Source organism: Branchiostoma lanceolatum, chromosome 11 (assembly GCF_035083965.1).
Source record: "Branchiostoma lanceolatum isolate klBraLanc5 chromosome 11, klBraLanc5.hap2, whole genome shotgun sequence".
Lineage (NCBI taxonomy): Eukaryota > Metazoa > Chordata > Leptocardii > Amphioxiformes > Branchiostomatidae > Branchiostoma > Branchiostoma lanceolatum.
Genome location: NC_089732.1, coordinates 7,504,280 through 7,521,771, shown reverse-complemented (window position 1 = coordinate 7,521,771; position 17,492 = coordinate 7,504,280). Strand labels below are relative to the sequence as shown.

Here is a 17,492-nt window from a genome sequence, read left to right as displayed (position 1 = left end):
AAGTTCACCGTTAACCCATCATGGGCTGTTTAGAAAAATTGAAATCAACGTAGCAACAGTTTTTACCAAACATGAACCATTGCAGCTGGGCTATACAAATGGATATTTCTATGTAAACGCATGACTTATGAGGCATAAAGAATTTGAAAGGGCACAATAATGATCTATCATTTACTTGTACAATGAAAAGGCACGCATGTTTTTGACAAACTAGGATAAATGCATTTTTTGTACGACAAACATATGATGTCTAGACACTACTTGAACCCTTAAAGGATATTCAACTGGTCCAAATAACCTTAACATATCAAAAAGCACGCAGCAATAAATCGCATTGTGGCACTTAGGCAAATAGACACTTTTTATAATCACCACAAGTTCTAAGTCCCCTGTCTAGATTTATACTGTATAAATTTCAATCTTGTACGTAAAAAAAGCTTTGCATAGTATACCAACATGGAACAAAGTCATTAAACTAGAATGTCAGTTTGCTTGGAGAAAGATAAATCTTCATTTCATATCGTAAGAATACTTTAAAAAGTATAACGTTGGTGGCTGACAGTTAGTAATACTGCATTTTCACTATTCAATTCGTAAATACGTAATACAACTCTTCCTTTTGCAGTAGTTATCAAAGTCCAATGTGGACTCGTCACTAATAATCATAGTAGTCATCATCGTTGTTTCTCCAGGTGTCCAGAATACTTGAAATGACGTCATCAGGATCAGCTGGTGACGTTTCAGCATCAGTTGATGACGTTTCAGCATCAGGACGAGCTGGTAAAGCAGCAGTAGTAGCAGCAGCAGCAGATTCACTCTCCGTTAAAGCATCGGTACTTCTCTCATCTGGTGTATCAGTTCCACCGTCGGCAGGTTCCGGGTCCTCTTCGGCATGGTGCCGACCGCCTCCGGAGGATGCCGAAGACGTTCCGTGGTGGTGTCGACGGGGATTGGCGGATGGTGGCTCAGTTTGATCATCGTCATCTTCATCTACCTCAACTGGTATCCTAATCGTGTCCCTAACTCTGTCTGTTTCAACTACTACTCTACCAGCTGAGCCACCGGAGACCGCCCTTGCTCCGTCACTATAGCTAGCATTAGTGCCTCGTGAGCCAAAGCCTCCCGTCCTATCTGGCCTGGACCCTGGTCTGGACCCTGGCCTGGACCCCGGCCTGGACCCTGCTGCTGACCCAGCATGTTCAGAGGAACCACGCGAACCGAAGACGCCGACCGAGTCTGTTTCGTCTGATTCTTCATCTACAAAAAGTTAGAAAATACACTATTTCACCAGTCCGTGACTTTGTGGTCATGGAACAGCGCCTGTTTTATCAATGTTCTAAATGAAAATTTACTCACTAAAGTATCTAAACACGTCATGTTTGAAATTAGAGGGGTTGGAGGGTATGAATATTTTGTATGGTGATTCATCGAACATACGATTGAGTTTGAGAAACGGCCTACGAAGAAACTAGAATTATTTTTCAAACAATCATCATTCCAAAAACTCAGCAAGGGTTTGGGATTGTAGATTAGAATAGATGTGAAAAGGGTATTGTAGGTGACGAGGAGACGTGTAATTTGATGGAAAAGCGCTCATGTGCCCCACCCCCCCATCCCCAATCAATGTTAGTGAATCATTTTTTGAGGGCACTACTTTGTTTAGGTCTGAAACGATTAGATGAGCTGTGAGGCATGGTTTTATTGCATGGAAACTACAGGGGTTGACTTTATCAAGGGTTTAGTGGGATTATGTCTAGGGTTTAGTGGGTTTAGGTGGACGTGAGAAAGGTGTATTAACCTTCAACACAGTGTTCGAACAGGACTGTAGCTGAGCGGCCGGTGGTTTTCCCGCGGGGGCAGTCTAGGCACGTCTTCTGGCCGGGTAGGGTCTGGAAGGCGCCGGGAGGGCACGCCCTACACGGCATGTACCCGGTACGGGAGTAGTACCCCGGCTGGCATTGCGCTGCGGACAGAAACAAGAGCCAACATGAAAATCTGACAACACATGGTCGGTGTAGCGCTTTGTGAGTTGTGTAGACAAAGTATAAAAAGTAGAAAGTATAGAAAGCTATTTCAGAGAAAATTTACATTATCTTTGTGCATAGACATTGAAAAACGAGTTAACGTAATTTTTTACTGATGTATGTTATATGTACTCGTAAACAAACAAAAAAACACTGGTAAATACTTAACAAAGTTGAATCAGACAATAAAAAGTGACAATATGCCGTCTGCATGAAGATCACTGTAAACACAACACTTACTCAGGCATGGCCGTGAGTTACAGGTCTCTGTCTCGGAGTCCTGTCCGGGGCAGGTCTGGCCGTTGTTCCTGGGGGGAGGGTTGGTGCAGGTTCGGCGGCGGACCCGCTGTCCTGACCCGCAGGACTTACTGCACGGCGCCCAAGATCCCCAACACGCCCAGTTCCCGTGGACAGCAGTGCCTAAGAAAACAAACGACACAAGAAAAACCATGATAAGGATCATAAATATGCAAAAATATATTCTTAGAGTAAATATGATACAAGAAAAGAACCGTCTGCCGTTGTCGCTATCGTGTCTGTGTAATGATGTTGATAGTCAAACTACGTACAGGCAAGGACATAATGTCCTTGGTACAGGTAATAACCCAAGCGTACATACGGTACATAGCCTGTGTTTAGGTCAATGACCCCCTAGGGAGCGGTAACCGTCAGGCCGGCCGCTAGGAGCGCTTTTAAGGTACAGACCGTACAATACTGCGAATAATACTAACCGACGTTATCAACCTGAGTCCCCAGTTCGCAGGAGATGCCGTAGGTTCCCGCCTTGCAGACGCAGACGCACTCTGTGCCGATCATGATGGCCTGTCCGTTGTTCTGGCAGGAGTTACACTTGCAGGAGTGGTAGAAGTGCAGGTACTCCACCAGAGCCTTCTCCATGTTACGGCGCTTGATGTCCGCGTACGGGATGTCGACCAAGAGTTCAGAGATGGGCGTGATCTAAGGAATAAGCAGTATGTATATAGTACATTAGCGTACCCATACCTTGGCTGACTTGACTTACAGTAGGTGGAGTATTTTATTAGTCTATCGACTAACATTACACGTACAACAAACAGTTTTAACAGTTCAGAGTTCAGAAAAGGACGTGATCTCCGAAGTAAAATGGGTATGCCTTGACTCCCGCTTGGTGTATTTAGTCGAAGAACATGAATGGTCTTGACAGCTAAGTAAATCATTTTCTATTGTCAGATTTACTATTAAGTTTTATGAAGAATCTACAAGTGCAAAGTCATTATCTGCTTTGTTTGCTTCTGTATGATTAAAAATCACCAAATCATGAGATAATCACTTTCGTAGAAGCTTGGTGCATTTTTACATTTGTAACTTATAAAGACATCCTATACCATAACAATGTGTCAAACTATACCAGTCGTACCTCATAGCTGATGATGGCGGGGTTCCGCTTGACGTCCTGGATCCACGCCTCGTACTTCTGCGGGTTCGGGCCGTTAGCGAAGGCCAGCTGGCCGGCGGATTCAGACGAGCCGCCCTTCACATGGGAGAAGGACTCGGACGCCGACAGGGTGAAACTTCCTGTAGAAATAATCAAAATACACGATCAAAAAGGTACTACATCATCGTCGCACTGACTTTCCGTTGTCCAAAAAGATACCAAATAGTTATCGGTAATTTTCGTTGTCGCAAAATGAATATAAGTGTAATATATCAAATGCATTATGATGTAATTGATGGAACTGAGGTTTCATGGACAATATAGGTCTCTTACCGCTGTTCCTCTGGGAAAGTGCGTTTTCTTTGCACCTGCTGCCGCTACTGCTGCCGGAGAAACTGAAGAATGAGGCCTTAGCTTCGGCGCTCAGACACGATTTCTGTTCTTCCTCGGTAAGACCTGAAACATGACGTTGATTTTAAGATTAGATACATAAAATCAATTTTTTTTTGTCACAGAACGCACATGATTTATTATATACTTTGTCTAATCTGATACTCAGACTAAGCGAAAGAAAATAGCCACATGTGATGAGCGTATAGTGTTTGGTTGTTATTACACTACGCTAGTGTATATGTGCGGAGTAACATATACTCACCAGAATGTGACAAGTCAGCCCTGCTGTACCGGTAGACGTACTCATACTGTCCGCCCAGGCTGCCAGAGGAAAAGTAGTGCGTGCCGAAGTCCTCAATAAGGAAGCTAGAATTAGTGAAAGGAAAAAAAGCAGATATATGATGATATATGGTACACATTTACGGAGTAAACGTTGCAACTTGCTGTTTGGATGTTTAATGTTTAGAGGACATAATGATAGCACTTCGATCAGAATGCGTTTCGCATGCATCAGCAAGTTAGGTCTATTACTAAGCTGGTAGGCTAGGAATCTGATTTCAAGCGAGGGAATCGAACCCTGTACCTGTAGTCCAGGTAGTTGTAGTACACAGGCAAGTCCTTCATGCGCCGCAGGAAGATGTCGGATGGGTTCAAATCGCTTCTGCGCATCTTGAACTGAGCCAGCTCGACTGTGTTTATCACTGTAATAGATTCAGATTGTATATGAGTCTCAGAAACTCAAACAGAAAAAGACTTGAGAAATGAAAGACGGAAATCAACAATCATAAGCTGCAAGAGGAAAACAGTGGTATCGGTGTGGTACAACGGTAAGAGCGTTGGACTCAGAACCAATAGGTCCCGGGTTCGATGCTCACCATGCGCCGACGTTGTGACCTTGCTGGGAAAGGCACTTTACACGACCTTCCCTGGCGGTGGAGTGACGCCCACCGAGCATATTCGGCTAATATCTGATTAAAAATGTGCAAAAAAAACCCCACACACGCTGGATTTGGTTGCCGATGTGCCAACATCTAGCACATTCGCCACCAAGAACTGTACAATTTCTGAAAGAAGAAAACAGTAGGCACTATCTGCTGACCTTTGAAGTACTTTGAGTCTATTTTCTGCGCGGACTCGATGACTTCGTGAGTCATGCGGGACTGACTGTGCGATACGCCGCCGCTCGCCTTGATGACGAAGAAGCTGCCCGACCCGCCGACCTTGACGTTCCGCTGGGAGTTGGACCGCGTCTCGCGGTAGTATTCCTCCGCGCTGTTGTACGCCGTGGTCGCGAAGGAGTTGTCAGCGAGAACCTAGGGATGAAGAAGACGAAGTCGTGTAAATAGGAGGTTTCGCAGTGTGTTGATACGTCCTTTCTTTCTTAGAAGAAATTTATTGCTATGGGGCAGATGTAGACGAGGCCGGGTCACTTCTTTTTATAAAAATGACGAGATTTAGTCAATATGATAAGTCACCTTCATTTAACGTTATTTCTATTTGGACATTGACGATTTTTAGCAAGGCCGACGTTAGTACAGACGTTAGTACAGACGTTTCTCCACATCATGAATTGATAGAATTATAGGTACGTGACTATGAACGACAAATAAACTGCCAGGCTTACTTGGAAGCGGTAGTTCTGCAGGTTTTCGGGCAGACGGAAGCTCTTGCCGTGGTCTCCGCTGTAGACTGTGTTACACGTGCCGCCGTACAGTCTGTTCTCCAGAACCTTCCCAGCAACCTCTCCTGACAGGATGTTGTACCTGTTACCATGGAAACCATGCGTCAGCAACGGGTGAATTCTATTTTCATTTCTATAACATTTTCACTATGCAGAATGGTGCTGCTTTGTGCTATTTATTTTCATCAAAGAACACTGTCTATCTCTTGTTGCCTTTATTTTTGGATATCCTTCTTGAGAGTCCCTATCATAGAACTCCATCAGAACTCTATTTCAAGTCGTTGAAACTCACCCGCTGCCAGCGAATTCAATGTTGGGGATGGCGTCGAAGTCCTGTCCGTCACACACGTCAAAGATCCGGTCACACTGCCGCTCGTCGGAGTAGTCTCCACAGTCGTTATCACCATTACAGGTCTGCAGCTGCGGGATGCACCGCACTGGAACGGAGAGGAGAGGAGGGGTGGAGAGTTAGCAGGTGGTTGCGTTATGCGTTTCCACAAGATGTTACTAGGGGGCGCTAATCGCCAGGACCGCTACTAACGTGTCTTGACTTCCTACAATCATCGATCTCGCACACACATGACGATTCATGAAGGACCCTTACTGTTCTGGCAGGTGAAATCGTTCTGCCTTGCGCTGTGCGCTTTCGCAAAGTGTGCCTAGGGGGCACTATCCGCAAAAGACTGTGTACTGTATGAAAAAGAACGTCAGTCATTGTTCAAATCAATTCAGCTTGACAAGAGATGTAAGACAATATCAAAACAAAATACTTTTAGATACTTGATGTCATGCACAGATGTTAATGTAATAGAAGAAATATGTAATTATGTCGCCATATGTCTTAAAAAGAGAGAAGAAGCCGCTAGAAACTAGTTATACAGTAGGGCATTTAGCATAGTGCTTAGTATTGTATTAGACATTAATGTTAACGTTATTCTCATTATTCCTATTATTCTATTCTCAACTACTCCATGTATGGCCCCATGTGGCCTCCAGTGTATTTATCCCCCTGGGGAATGAACATGCAATAAAGATTATTATTAATAGGCAACAAGCAACCAGGTCCTCTACTAAAGTTTATTGACTTCCATGCCTCTTCGATTAATTTTGCGCGCACTACGGTTTATGAAGGAATCTTACTGTTTTGGCAGGTGAACTCGTTCTCCCTGCAGCTGTCCTTGGGCGGGCAGGGCTCGTTGGTGACGCAGGGGCGCGTCTCGTGCAGGTCGGCGGGGCAACCGTGCCCCTTGAACTGGGTGGGCCTGATCACCAGCCGGTCCCGCTCCTGTCCAAGGAAAACGAAGAAAAACATCGTCAAAACGATAAAGAGATATCAATCGGGGTTTCTCTTGGCCCGCCCAACATCCGACGCCCGCCGGCGAGGGGGCATTGCAGTCCCGGACAGCGGAGTTTGCGTTTCACAGACTAGCAGGTGCAGTGGACAAACTTAAAGATAAAAGTCTGAGACGTTTTGACGATCATAACAAGACCCTAATGTAATTAGCAAATAGGAGTTAAACTCAAATCAAAGTTTATTGCAAAATACATGCCTGAGGGCTAATTGCAGGTACAAACAGCCCATATAACAATGATAGATACAATAATATTAATAAGGGCTATATCCAATATTATGCTACATTCTAATAAGAAAATATTATACACAGTCATAAAGGGAATTGTATTCAATAAATGTCTCAAAACACGTACTGAGTGAAAATATTATCGCTATTAGTTCTAACTATAGATATTTTATTATAGCAAAGTTGTTAGAAATATTTTTCAGCCAATCTTTCCACCAATATTGAAATGAGAACAACAAGAGTAGGAATGGAAAAAAAGATATCCGTACCTCCTTCCTCTCACAGGGGTCGCAGCGTGTCCAGTTCCCGAACGTGCCCACAATGCAGTCGATGGGACATGTCTGCAGGTTGCAGGCCCGTGATTGGCGGAGAGTGGGACACGCCCTTCCGCCGTACGCGGGATGACGGGTAATGGCACGGGTTCGGGCCTGGGTACCGCCCTGACACGACCTGGATAAACACCATATCACATAACATCATAAAATTATTCATTTTTATTCGTTATTGACTCATCAATTTTTTTCCGACATTCATCCATGTATTCATTCATTCATTCATAAATTCGTTCATAAATTCATTCATTCATTCACCGACATACCAAAGTGGAATCAACAATATCTAGCAAATGTAAAAATTTCAAGTATTCCATAAGCGGTGTTAATTTCTAAATAGCAATAGCAATAGAAAACAATAATAAGAACAACGACAAGATTTGCCAACTTGCAAAGAAACGACATATGATTGCTATGACCTTAAGTATAACCGCGTACTATTTGGCTTAATGTCAAAACACGCGCCTTACAAAGTTTAACTTGAATTTCTAAAAGTGTCTCCGCCCCTGAGAAGTCGCCAAAAAAATCACTGACTTACCTGGAACATGTTGACCAGGGAGACCACCCCCCTACTTGGCAGTGGACGGGTGGAGGAGGTGGTGGCGGGGCGCGTCTCCTTCTGCGCCGCCGCCAGCCGTCAGACGGCACGGTCAGGACCGCGACCACCGCCGCCAACACCAGCAGGCGAAACATGCACCTCATGTCTACAGGAAACAAAAATGTGTCATTACATTTTTAAGAGCTTGCTGTATAAGTAGTTATTGTACAACATCTAGCGTTATAACTAAGTATTCTGTATAACAATGGTTTTCAGTGCTGATCCCCGCAAGTAACTGGTTCCTTCTGTCAACTTGGGGTTTCACGATCATCTTGGAAGTCATCCAAACAATGCGACTTGTTTTCCCAAACGTATCTATTGTCTCCTGTCTCATGGACTGGTCGCATATTCAATTGCTTCCCTATCGACAATCTAAGTTTGACCTTTACTCCATTTCCTGGTGTCCTCGTAAGTAGATCACCATGAGGAAAAACTTCTCTGTGACTCTACTTTAACCCGAAGCGGACCGGAAGCAAGAAGTGGGCAGAAAACATTAAAAATTCCCAGTTGAATCCAAAGCCCACGGTGTGCGTGACTTTATTTGTTCCAAGACAGTTTCGACTCACGAGAATTTCTTAAACGTTAGAGAAACAATGCGCACTGGTGGCGACGGCGAGACGCCAAAACTGGACTTTGTGCATCGTCAAGCTTTTACAAGTGAACTGGCCTCCAAACAAACAACACAGCAGAATCGCCCGATCACACCTAGTCAGTTATAAACAATTGAATGTTTCGTTCTGTATTATTACTGCAGATCAGTCTGTGGCCACTCGCAAGATAGGTAAAATATTCAAAACCTGATTTATGCTCTAATAGCAGGGGCCAGTCTAAATGTCGCAGTGCGTCCCGGTTACTTAAACAAAACGGCGGATTTTCGTCTAAAAATCATATCTATACGATAAATGGATTAAGCATCTAAGAAGACCTCACAGGATAGCCCATATCTATGGGTACCAAAAAACAACCACCCACCCGAATATTGGTTGAGTCTTAGAGGTGCTAGAAGTGGGTCAAATCAACTTAAATAGAGGACCACAGTTTGATTAACTAAAATAATCCGCTTTTATCAATAAAAGACGCTGACTTACCTTAAAATCGTCTGAAGATCAGTGAAGCCAGGTATGAAGAAGAAAAGTTCTTCTGTATCGCGATCTTGAAGTCTGTCCGACGGCAGGGAACACTCAGGCTGACTGAGGCGCCTTGGCGCGGTCTCTTAATACCCGCTACACCGGAAGTTACGTCATGTGACCACGCTGCCCTACTGGGACGGTACGCAGGGGGCGATTCCAAGATTCCCGGCCTTCTGAGAATGCTTGGGTTTGGGGATCCCCAAGATTTCTCTCAGATAAATCGCTGAGTTGACGGATTAGTGTATGTAAATCCTTCTTGTCAACACTGTCAGTGATTATCACACTTTGCATGGCGAAGACTAATGTCGGGAGATTGTTTGAACGTGCATATGTATGGGGTCTCGTACTGAGTCTCGTTAGAAACTGTGGAGATTTCAACTGTGGTGGCCTCGGATCAGTCTCGACCAGACCAAGGAGGTTAAAATAGGATATTTAACCTCCTTGACCAGACTAACTATGCTGTCAATGAAAGATCACGAAAGCTATTATTGAATAATTTGCCATGGGCCGAGTTTGGTCACCACAGGCCTGGTAGTCTCTGGAGGGGGGGAAATGTTAACCTTACCGCGGACTGACTTGCCAATATCCCCCATTTTGCCGATTCTACGATTCGCACCCCCTAGGAAGGTCTGGTGCCGAGGCTAGCAATGGATCCATCAATTGTGAATATGGAATACATGTAATACGTTTGAATACGTTTGAATACTTTGAATACTGAGGGCTAAGATGTTCGGTAAAACGATCGTTTAATGCAAGCATCGAACTGTTCAAAATGGACTAGGCCAGGTAGTACCTATCTCGTTGTTGTTAACCTACAGGTCTTTAACCCGCTGTACTATTAAACGTGACATTGAACGTTTGGCTGGGGACGAACCATTACTATCTCAGGGGGTTTTCTTGAATTGTATTGACTAGACCCTACAGAACAGACAAGGGTAGGTAAGACATACGTGGACTACACATTAACAATTGTGACAAGAAAAAAAGTAGCAATGTATTAAACGAACTCGTTGTAACGTTGTTACATAATGTCCTGTGTATTACCCGGCATGCCTTGCGCGTGGATGTGCTGACTGGCCGGTGAACGTGCGAAACTTCACGGAACTTCACGGGAAGTCACGTCAACACTCGTATCAGGTTTCCGGTTATCACCGAAACCCTTCCCATGCCAAATGTCGGGAATCAGAACATGTTAAAAACCTGGAGTGATTAATTAGATCCAAAAAGGCGACAAGTAAACATAAGATACGACTAGTACTTGTTTTGAGGTTGGGATGTGAGGCCTTGGCTTTCAGCTAAACATATATACATAAAACTGACTGCGAGTTTTAGATGTTATTTGTCAGATTAATTTCAAGGTTCAGATCAAGGGATGGATATTTATAGTAATAAGTGTAGGTAAGGCGTTAAGATTTGGAACAATTCCGTACATGTGAAGTTGTTAAAACGTCATTTTACACCCATTTCTGAGATTTCTAAAAAATGTCGAACAATTTCTTGCGGACAGAGAATGTTATTGTTAAACGTCACCAGAACGACTGCGCCTTCCCGACTAGCGTTGTTTGCCGTTAACGTCAGGTGTTTTCCAGAATACCCCCGGCAAGGAAATCACTGCATAACCTAAAGCAACATGTAGAACGTCTTGTGCCGCGACGGGTAAATATTTACATTTGTTCTTTCTGAGGAACAAACAACTGGATGGGCCTAATCGGTCGTTGTTAAGTTTTGTGTGTGTGTATGTGTGTGTGCGCGCGCGTGCGTAGTTACTCATTACTGATATTGCTTGTAAATTCTAGCCGTTGGTCTCAGAAATTACCCTCCAACGGCGAAGCTCTCAACACAATGCCGCTGGCTTCCGGCACATTTCTCATGACCCACCCCCACCAAAATCCTGAAACCCGGGGACTCCCCGGATATCAAATCATACAGACTAATGAGTTTTGACTTTCAACTATTTTCGTGACTTCCTCATCAGTCAGCTGTTGAACCGTAGTCACGGTAATGTGACCTCTCGTCAGTAGCAACAATGTGTTTTCAACCGTGCAGCTTCTACATGGGAAGTTTAACAAATCTGCTTTCAATTAGTAGTATCAATGTGGCTGATTCGGGTATTCTGACAGATGAATTTCTATTACCTGTTGACAGTAGAATTGTCCATTGAATGTTAAAGAATGTGAAACCTTGTGAAACCTAAAGCCTAACTCCACACCCCTCCCCGAGGAACTGATCAGCAGTCTTTAATCTTTAAAGACTACTGACCGGTTAAGATTCTGTGTTAGTGGTTTTCTTTGTGTGTTGACCCTGAGTACACCCTATGTACACAGTCCGTGTCCATGAACTTTGACCTGACAGTCGTACGTGTGGTTACCGGTTGTTAGCATATCTTGTACAAATGCAGCGTAGCCAACTTGGTACATGTGACTTTCTTTGCCTGTGGTTTGTACTGAACTGATATCAGCTGTGCTATGTTGGTTTTCATTGTATAAATGTGTTGCAATTGTAATTGATAAAATGTACATACTCCAGATTTTTGTCTAAATAGAATGACAGAGTTTTTACTCATATATTACTTTGTTGCAATTGAAATGAGAAAGTAAATGTATAAGACCTATGTACATCTGAAAGGACAGATTTTGACAAATATGCATACAGCTTTATAGAAAGTATATTGCAAATTCCTGCCCGTAGGCTAATTGCAAGTACATGTACATGTACATGTACATGTACATGTACATGTACATGTACATGTACATGTACATGTACATGTACATGTACATGTACATGTACATGTACATGTACATGTACATGTACATGTACATGTAGCACGGAGTGGACGGACAGACAATAATGAACACTAGAATGGCAACATTTTCAGGAAAATGCAGGATATTCCCCTCCCATTACCTACACCTCAAATATGACATCCTTAGCATTGACTGTAAGGGTATTATGAAGTGTCTGCATAAATTATGCAAGAGAGGTCTGCATTAGCATAATTTATGGTCAGGTGTATTCACCTTTCCTAAAGGTACCTACAACTCAAATATGACATCCGTAGCTTTTACGGTAAGGAAAATTCAAGTTTATGCATAAATTATGCAAACGAGGCCCTCATTAACATAATTCATGGCCAGATTTTCTGAACTTGCCTAATGGTAACTACATCACAGATATGACATCCGTAGCTTTTACGGTAGGGGAAATACAAGTTTATGAATAAATTATGCAAATGAGGTCCTCATTAGCATAATTCATGGCCAGGTGTGTTCACCTTTCCTAAAAGTACCTACATCTCAAGTATGACATCTGCAGCTCTTACGGTAAGGGAAAAACAAGTTTCTGCATAAATTATGCAAATGAGGTCCTCATTAGCATAATTCATGTCCAGGTTTATCCACCTTTCCTAAAGGTACCTATATCTTAAAGATGACATCCGCAGCTTTTATGGTAAGGGAAATGCAAGTTTATGCATAAATTATGCAAATGAGGTTCTCATTAGCATAATTCATTGCCAGGTGTGTTCACCTTTCCTAAAGGTACCTACATCTCAAATATGACATTCGCAGCTTTTACGGTAGGGGAAATACAAGTTTATGCATAAATTATGCAAATGAGGTCCTCATTAGCATAATTCATGGTCAGGTGTGTTCACCTTTCCTAAAGGTACCTACATACCAAATATGACATATGCAGCTTTTATGGTAAGGGAAATACAAGTTTATGCATAAATTATGCAAATGAGCTCCTCATTAGCATAATTCATGTCCAGGTGTGTTCACCTTTCCTAAAGGTACCTACATCTCAAAGATGACATCTGCAGCTTTTACGGTAAGGGAAATACAAGTTTCTGCATAAATTATGCAAATTAGGTCCTCATTAGCATAATTCATTGTCAGGTGTATTCACCTTTCCTATAGGTACCTACATCTCAAATATAACATCCGTACCATGTAACATAAGGTACATATAACTTTCTGCAATACCATTAGTACAGCTACCACCACACATCTACTTGGTTTTTGGCAGAAGAAGAAGAAGAAGAAGAAAGAAGAAGAAGAAGAAGAAGAAGAACAGGCAAGCAAAAACAGTATATCCCCCTTCCCACTGGAAGGGGAATATAAATATAACATATGCCTACTCTAGTCTTAACTACTGACACTAAGTTCTAACTTACTGGGTTCGGCTTCTTTTTTCGAGACAGTGGAAGATGAATGATCCCACTTTTATATATCATTTGTCGCACTAGCATGCAATTGCAAATCCCTGTGTATTTCTCTATCAGTATGTTTCTTTGTATACTCATATGCAGATCTCAATACATACACTGAACTTATGTCGTTTGCTTGTTGAGTTTGTTATGGAGTGATACTGATATAGTGCCCTGGGGATTTGTTATCGATGTTTATCATCAAAGTACAGCAATATAGCTGGGTAATATCAAGAGTCTTTTTCAAAACTGATGTACAATACCGTGTAAAAAACGACATCCCTATCTTTCTTTTGATTGTATCTTGACACTGTGGCATTAAGTAGTGTACTAGTATTGAAGAATAAAACCCAGCACGCAGTCAAATGATATACATGGAACTCAATGTTTATTGCCGAACTTCAATACAAAAAGTACCAACTGAAGCTTGCGTTATCTACTGAAATACATTGATACAAACTAATGCACCTTATATATATATATATATATTTTTTTTTTTTACAATGTGTATATAGAGAGCTAGATAATTGGAAAACTTAACGTAAAATGACAAGATTATGAAATACACTAGGAAGATAAATATACTGGGAAGATAAATCCATGGGAAGATTATACATGTAAGTCCACATACTATGAAATCATTAAAGATTGTAAAAATTGTTTATGTAGATGATTTAGGCCATTCTTTAGGCTAGCGACAACATTCTGTCAAGCACGTGTATACAAAGAATGCCAGGTAATTAACACATGTTAATATTGTATTAATCTTGTTGATAAAGGTGTAGAAGGAAATTAGACGAACTAAAGCATGTAACTTTCCTATAAAACGAAAGGCACCGTCCAATGAAATGTCTTGTCACTTTCCTAAATCTTTCTCGATCTCAAGTCATTAAAGTTTTTAACACAGGTCACCCCTTTCGGATTATATCACCTGAAGTTAGATTCGGGAAAGATGAGAAGATAAAAACAGTTCTTAAAAAGACTTCTTGCCAGCATTGAAAATTGGACAAGTAAACCTAAGCCATGTTAAAGGTGCCGCTATTCTTAACCTCTTCTGAAGTCGGTAGAACAAACATCTTATACAGAGGCTTATTGAGGTGGCGGTACACAACAAGACAGAGGCGGATAACGTACAGGAAAGCGGTCAAGCCTATAAGGATAGCGGTAAAGATGCTGTTCCGCTTCTGAGGACCCCAGTGTTTCACCAGGCTGCCTGTGAGAGCCACGATCACCACAACCCAGACGATCAAGTTGTAGCGACAGTAGCGGTCAAGGACGAAGTTCTCAAGGACATACCAGACGAAAACTTCGACCAGAAGGACAGCGAGTAAACCGGTGACGACGTCAGAGTTGTCGAAGCCGCCGGTATGGATGAGAGCGATGCCGAGGTTGAGGAGGGTAGCGATGGTTGTCCAGGTGGCATAGATGGCTAGGCCGTTGTGGACAAACGCGCGGGTGAGCCACAGGTCCCACGGAAGGTTCTCCGTCAGCCACACGCCGCGTTTGTCCACCTGACGATAGGAAGCGAACAGGCAGACATAGAGAGTGAAGGGAATGAGAGCAATGACGCAGGCAGAAGCTACGAGATATTCACCATCGAAAACGAAGAGCCAGGCGATGTTGCAGATGTTGTTGAGGTACCAGGCGGCGAAGAAGTACCAGGGCAGCAGGTCGGACACGATGTACACGTAGCCTTCCTCAGTCTTGCGGAAGATGGTGCTTGTGACGTAGAGGAGCCACAGCACGTTCCAGGTGTAGATGAACCCCCAGATGGAGAATGTCCAGGGAGCCGGAACCAGGTCGTTGTAGTATTTGTCGGATATCTCACGCTGGGTGCTGTTGAAGAGATCTACGGGTGGAACAAAACGAGGAAATGGTGTCAGGACAGGTTAATCCTGTTAATGGGAAAGCATAGATTCAGGTCTTCATTTGCACGCTAGAAAAAAACCCATCCTAGTTAGTTTTCAGGGGATCCTTTACTCCTACGAGCCCTCGTATATGAGACCAGTACGTAAATGACAAGTCAGTGATCGGATCGGAGTTCTGAGGTTCTGAGTATCTCCAGACCTGCCAGTCGTATGTGCGCGCAACGAGGAGTAGAGAATTCGAAGTCCCGGAAAACTTGCGGTAATCAAAGCAATTCAGTACTATACTACATTTCAGTATTGTACTGCCAAGCTGACTTGATTTTAGCTTGTACATTGTTTGGTTGACTTGCTTGTTTGTTTGAACCTTTGTTTATTCATAAGAAGCTCAAATCGACATATGTAGGCCTAATCTCTAAGCAGATCTAACGGTTGCAGAGACCGTATCCAACTACTGGCAGAAGAAGTTTCCCGTTAGATCTGCTTGGAGATGAATGTAGGCCGCTTTTTATTGAGGTCATGAGGGAAGAGGTAAGGGTCAGATAAGAGAAAAAAGATATACAAATTACAGCATTTAAGTCCCAATATCATGGCGATTGATTGATTGATTGATTGATTGATTGATTGATTGATTGGTTGTGACGCATGTGTACCTTTGTTGGTTCCGCTGGCTGATATGGCGTTGAACGTGACCATGACGATGAAGGTGAGCCAGGCGCCCACGATCATGGCGATCTTAGCCGGCTGGTGCTTGAATCCGGACTTTCCTGTCTCCATGGTTACTGTGACGTATCTGAGGTACATCAAAAGGTGTGTGGTCAGTATTGATACAAGTGCGAGAGATTCCACTGCCCTTGCACGAGGGTCTTGAACAAACTTGCACGACTTCAGGAGTATTTGTACCCAAGCTTTGCCATAGGAATTAGAATGGTTCCATCCGATCATTTTTTCAGTAGAAGTAAACCATATGCACACTGGAGAGCAGATGTATGTGCTGTGTTGTTCCTGGGCTGTGTTCAAGGACTACAAGTAGTTCATGGAGTATAATCAATCATATTCTTCTCAGTACACAAGACAAGTTTTCATCGCAGCTGCATGATATTTCTCCTTGTTGTCTTATTACATGTGTTATGATAGCCGTTGCTTGAATAACTGCTGAAATTTAGCATTGTCATGTGTATATTGGCATTTAATACTACAGTACTCAAACTCAAGCTGGTAGTATGCAAGTGCCCAGGAAATTATCTAACGGTTAGGTCGGCAGTAAACAACTTTTCACGCTTAGCTAAACAACAACACCAGTTTTCTGCTCCGCCTTTGGCTACACAATCATCATGACTGGGCGTGGCTTAGTGTTACAAGCTGGTCTCAAATCCTCTGATTAGGGGGAGGGTTCTAGTCACATTCCCACGTACCGTAGACTGCGTTACCCTGGAATCCAGAGCACTTGTACCGGCCCGAACGGCTGGCGGAGCTGGTGGGCTAGCGTAGAGTGGGGCCCGGGGGAGGTTTTCGGGGCCAGCGGAAGGGTAGGCCCGGGGAAAGCTCGGCGGCGCGAGCCGGTACAAGTGCTCTGGATTCCAGGGTAAGACTGCGTATACTCAAATTATACATCTAGCCAGCGTTAGGGCCGCAGAAATCTTGGAATATGCTGCGGATCAACGTCGGGGGCTGGCTGGAGACTACATTGTACATAGACGGGAAGTGGTGACCTGAGTGCCATCAACATCTGGTCTGAATACAATACGTCATCTATCCTATCTGCTACGCCAAAATAAAAAAAATTGTCTTACCGTAATGCTGTAACTCTTTAGGATCCTTCAGCTTCGACGACAACTCTCGGACTGACGATGGCAACACTGGTTGTTGATGTTGAGTTCACTCGTTCGATGGAAGCTACTGTAAGCCCTGGGAATGTGATATTGTATGCGTGTCCTCGATTCACGACTTCTTGCGCTATGGTATGATCTGGTATGAGTGTCAGATACACGAGGCAGTTCCCAGATGTTTAAACGGTCTGCCCCACTTGCATACATACATACATAATCATACTCTATAAAACCAGTTGAAACGCCTGCAGTATTCTCGGTTACACATAATTTCTTATAGTTCTAAATGGGGGTAGGGTTTTCTATTTCTAAGATAAAGAGGCATGCGTGTCTAGTTTTTAGACAGATGGAGTTATTTCAGGCTTGGGCCACAGGAAGTAAATTTTATGAAGATGAAGAAGCAGTGTTTTCATTTGTGTACATATTTCCGCTTTCCTGC

General features: G+C 43.2%; 2 protein-coding genes across 4 annotated transcripts; both read right to left on the bottom strand.

Moving 5' to 3' along the window:
- Positions 1-541: 541 nt before the first annotated feature.
- LOC136444441 (complement component C8 alpha chain-like) lies at positions 542-9,207 on the bottom strand. Of its 2 annotated transcripts, XM_066441986.1 has the most exons (15): positions 9,111-9,207; positions 7,963-8,128; positions 7,362-7,542; positions 6,653-6,797; positions 5,805-5,949; positions 5,456-5,594; positions 4,931-5,144; positions 4,415-4,532; positions 4,094-4,197; positions 3,772-3,894; positions 3,421-3,578; positions 2,756-2,981; positions 2,265-2,444; positions 1,799-1,963; positions 542-1,257 (listed from the first exon to the last, which is right to left on the bottom strand). In XM_066441986.1, the coding sequence occupies exons 2-15, from the start codon at positions 8,124-8,126 to the stop codon at positions 656-658; spliced, it is 2,664 nt and encodes an 887-aa protein (XP_066298083.1). In that variant the 5' UTR covers positions 8,127-8,128; positions 9,111-9,207; the 3' UTR covers positions 542-655. The 2 variants fall into 2 exon arrangements, with proteins under 2 accessions (XP_066298083.1, XP_066298084.1); XM_066441987.1 differs by lacking the exons at positions 6,653-6,797; positions 7,362-7,542; positions 7,963-8,128; positions 9,111-9,207 and adding an exon at positions 6,117-6,202.
- A 4,516-nt stretch (positions 9,208-13,723) lies between these two features.
- On the bottom strand, positions 13,724-17,258 carry LOC136444819 (uncharacterized). 2 transcript variants are annotated; one of them, XM_066442562.1, is made up of 3 exons: positions 17,018-17,258; positions 15,878-16,017; positions 13,724-15,208 (listed from the first exon to the last, which is right to left on the bottom strand). In XM_066442562.1, the coding sequence occupies exons 2-3, from the start codon at positions 15,999-16,001 to the stop codon at positions 14,376-14,378; spliced, it is 957 nt and encodes a 318-aa protein (XP_066298659.1). In that variant the 5' UTR covers positions 16,002-16,017; positions 17,018-17,258; the 3' UTR covers positions 13,724-14,375. The 2 variants fall into 2 exon arrangements, with proteins under 2 accessions (XP_066298659.1, XP_066298660.1); XM_066442563.1 differs by lacking the exon at positions 17,018-17,258 and adding an exon at positions 16,640-16,918.
- Between the last annotated feature and the right edge of the window lie 234 nt (positions 17,259-17,492).

What these genes read in the sequence shown, in the direction of transcription:
- LOC136444441 (XM_066441986.1), bottom strand. Translation starts at nt 8,126, where the DNA reads ATGAGGTGCATGTTTCGCCTGCTGGTGTTGGCGGCGGTGGTCGCGGTC. An exon ending in ACCCCTGTGAGAGGAAGGAG is followed by an intron (nt 6,798 to 7,361) that starts GTACGGATATCT and finishes TTCCTTGGACAG; the next exon opens with GAGCGGGACCGGCTGGTGAT. An exon ending in TGCAGAACTACCGCTTCCAA is followed by an intron (nt 5,145 to 5,455) that starts GTAAGCCTGGCA and finishes CTTCATCCCTAG; the next exon opens with GTTCTCGCTGACAACTCCTT.
- LOC136444819 (XM_066442562.1), bottom strand. Translation starts at nt 16,001, where the DNA reads ATGGAGACAGGAAAGTCCGGATTCAAGCACCAGCCGGCTAAGATCGCC. An exon ending in AGCCAGCGGAACCAACAAAG is followed by an intron (nt 15,209 to 15,877) that starts GTACACATGCGT and finishes TTCCACCCGTAG; the next exon opens with ATCTCTTCAACAGCACCCAG.